The sequence below is a fragment of the Arachis ipaensis genome, chromosome B04, assembly GCF_000816755.2.
Source record: "Arachis ipaensis cultivar K30076 chromosome B04, Araip1.1, whole genome shotgun sequence".
Classification (NCBI taxonomy): Eukaryota; Viridiplantae; Streptophyta; class Magnoliopsida; order Fabales; family Fabaceae; genus Arachis; species Arachis ipaensis.
In genome coordinates this window covers 14,326,031-14,328,169 of record NC_029788.2, presented here as the reverse complement: position 1 = coordinate 14,328,169, position 2,139 = coordinate 14,326,031, and the positions used below count along the sequence as shown (strand labels likewise).

Here is a 2,139-nt window from a genome sequence, read left to right as displayed (position 1 = left end):
ATGTATACCCTGAACTCTCGTCACTCTCTAACCAGTTCACTGCTACACTTTCGTCACAACGGCGACACAAACACCAACACCAGCCTCCACCCCTCCACTCAGTCACTCCTCGCCATCGCTTCCAATCGTTCCGTCTAGTTTGCCACCTCTGTTCGCGCTTTGGCCTCTATTCGCCCTTACTCGCCACTTTTATGGTACTTTACACACACAAATAATCAAAGTCCCTTGACGCTTGGCACCAATTATGGACGAAGAAGAGAAACCTCATTCTCCTGCTCAATCTCTTTCCAACGATGACGAACATTCTATAAAAAATCGCATCATTGCTAACCTCAAAGACTCTCTTTTGTCTCAGCTCGCTGAATCCAACCTGTCCCTCTCCCTCGAAACACGCCATGTTTTCTCCCTCGTTTAGCAGCGTCTCAAGTTGCTTCCTTCTTTCCACACCCGCACATACCTTCCTTATATACTGCTAGCTCTTTTTCCTTACTTTTCTCCAAATTTTAAATCTTTTTTATTTTTCTTATTCAGTATCTTATTTTCTTTGGAATTGAAATGATCATAATGCATATGCTATTCTTCTTTCGATTTTAATTTTTTGCTCCCTTTTGTGCTTTTTTTTAGATGATATAAGAGGCAATATCGGAGCTAAATGAAAATAAAGGGTCCATTAAAAAAGAAATTTCCAATTTCACTGTAAAAGAGTATGAGAATTTGTCGGCTAATTTTTTTGGATATGAAAAATATATGTGTGTTGTGCATCGTTATGAAAACTGTGAGTGTTAGACATGAATATGGGACAATTTTTTCTGAAACAAGGAATGAAGAAATCGGACCATCCGATTTCTTTGTAAAAAAATTTTAAGTTTACTAGTGTGGAAAAGAAAATTTAAATTTTGGTGAAGGTAATCGGACCCTCCGACTTGTATTTAAAAAATTAAAAAAAATTGGAGTACACAAATCCGATTTGTGTACTCAAAAATCGGACGGTCCGATTTTTACTCCTAACACCACAGTCGCGTAAAGCACCTATACACTCCATAATTACGTACTACACCATTTCTCCTTCCACACTTAAATTAAAAAGTGGAATTTGTCATGGGCACCTTTGTTTTTTCTTTTTTTTTTTTTTCAATTTTTCATGTCTGTTTTATTTTTTTTTAAAGAATTAAGAATTATTTTATTGATAATTGAAATAGAGTTCTTGCTTGGATTGATGTTAATATATTAGTGGTGGTGATGGTGGAAAGCACTAAATGATAATGGTGACGGTAGTAATAATGATTTATTCTGAAGAGAATAAAATTAATATTTAATTTGTATTAATATATTATATACATTATCACCAAATCGGTCTAAACTCCAACAATCGAGTCCATAAAAAACATTGGAGAACATCCATGTATGCAATTTTAGGCTATTGGCCCATTTTGGCCCTTCACATTTTAACCCAATAAAAGCAAAGCATGACCCACTATTTTTGCTTTAGTTTCTTGAATTGGGACGGGAAGAGATATAATTTGGATACTCATACTCCATCTTTAATTAAATCGAGGGAATGAGTTTATTCTTCTATATTCTAATTTGTTATTCTGATACTTTCAATTTGTTAAATTAATAAAACATTTATTTTTCGAAAGTTCCAGAAACTAGTTTTACTTATATTTTTGTTTACTATTAGTAAAAATATTTTAAAGAACTTAAAGGTAATTTATTATTACTCTTAAATGGTTGTGTCCAGCCTACAAATATTTAAACTATATTTAATTTGGTATTTATGATAAGAACTCAAATACAGAAGACCAAAAAAATAAAAGCAAAAACAAAAAAAATGTCTTTATAAATTGGAACTGGCGTTGTAATTTAAACGTGGAACATTTTTATTAATTATGATTTCATTTTTCTAAAAAAATTGTTTGTATACGATTTNACATGAATATTACTTGGTGTGCTGGAACCAAGCATTCTTCTTCTTCATTAAAAATAGGTTAACTGTTCGTAAATTTTAGGGATATATCCCTTGGATTTACGTTGTCAATCATATTTTTAAATCTCTTCACTGTATCAACGAATCCTGCAGGAAACTCACTAATAATTTTTAGATCATTAAAAATTAAAATTGTATCAATTAATCCATAC

General features: G+C 32.2%; 1 protein-coding gene across 1 annotated transcript in view; it reads left to right on the top strand.

Moving 5' to 3' along the window:
* LOC107636119 (TPD1 protein homolog 1B-like) overlaps positions 245-2,139 on the top strand; it is a 9,924-nt gene continuing 8,029 nt past the window's right edge. The window contains exon 1 of the mRNA XM_021122354.1: positions 245-397. Within this exon, the coding sequence (XP_020978013.1) occupies positions 245-397 (153 nt within the window). The remainder of the gene's footprint in view (positions 398-2,139) is intronic.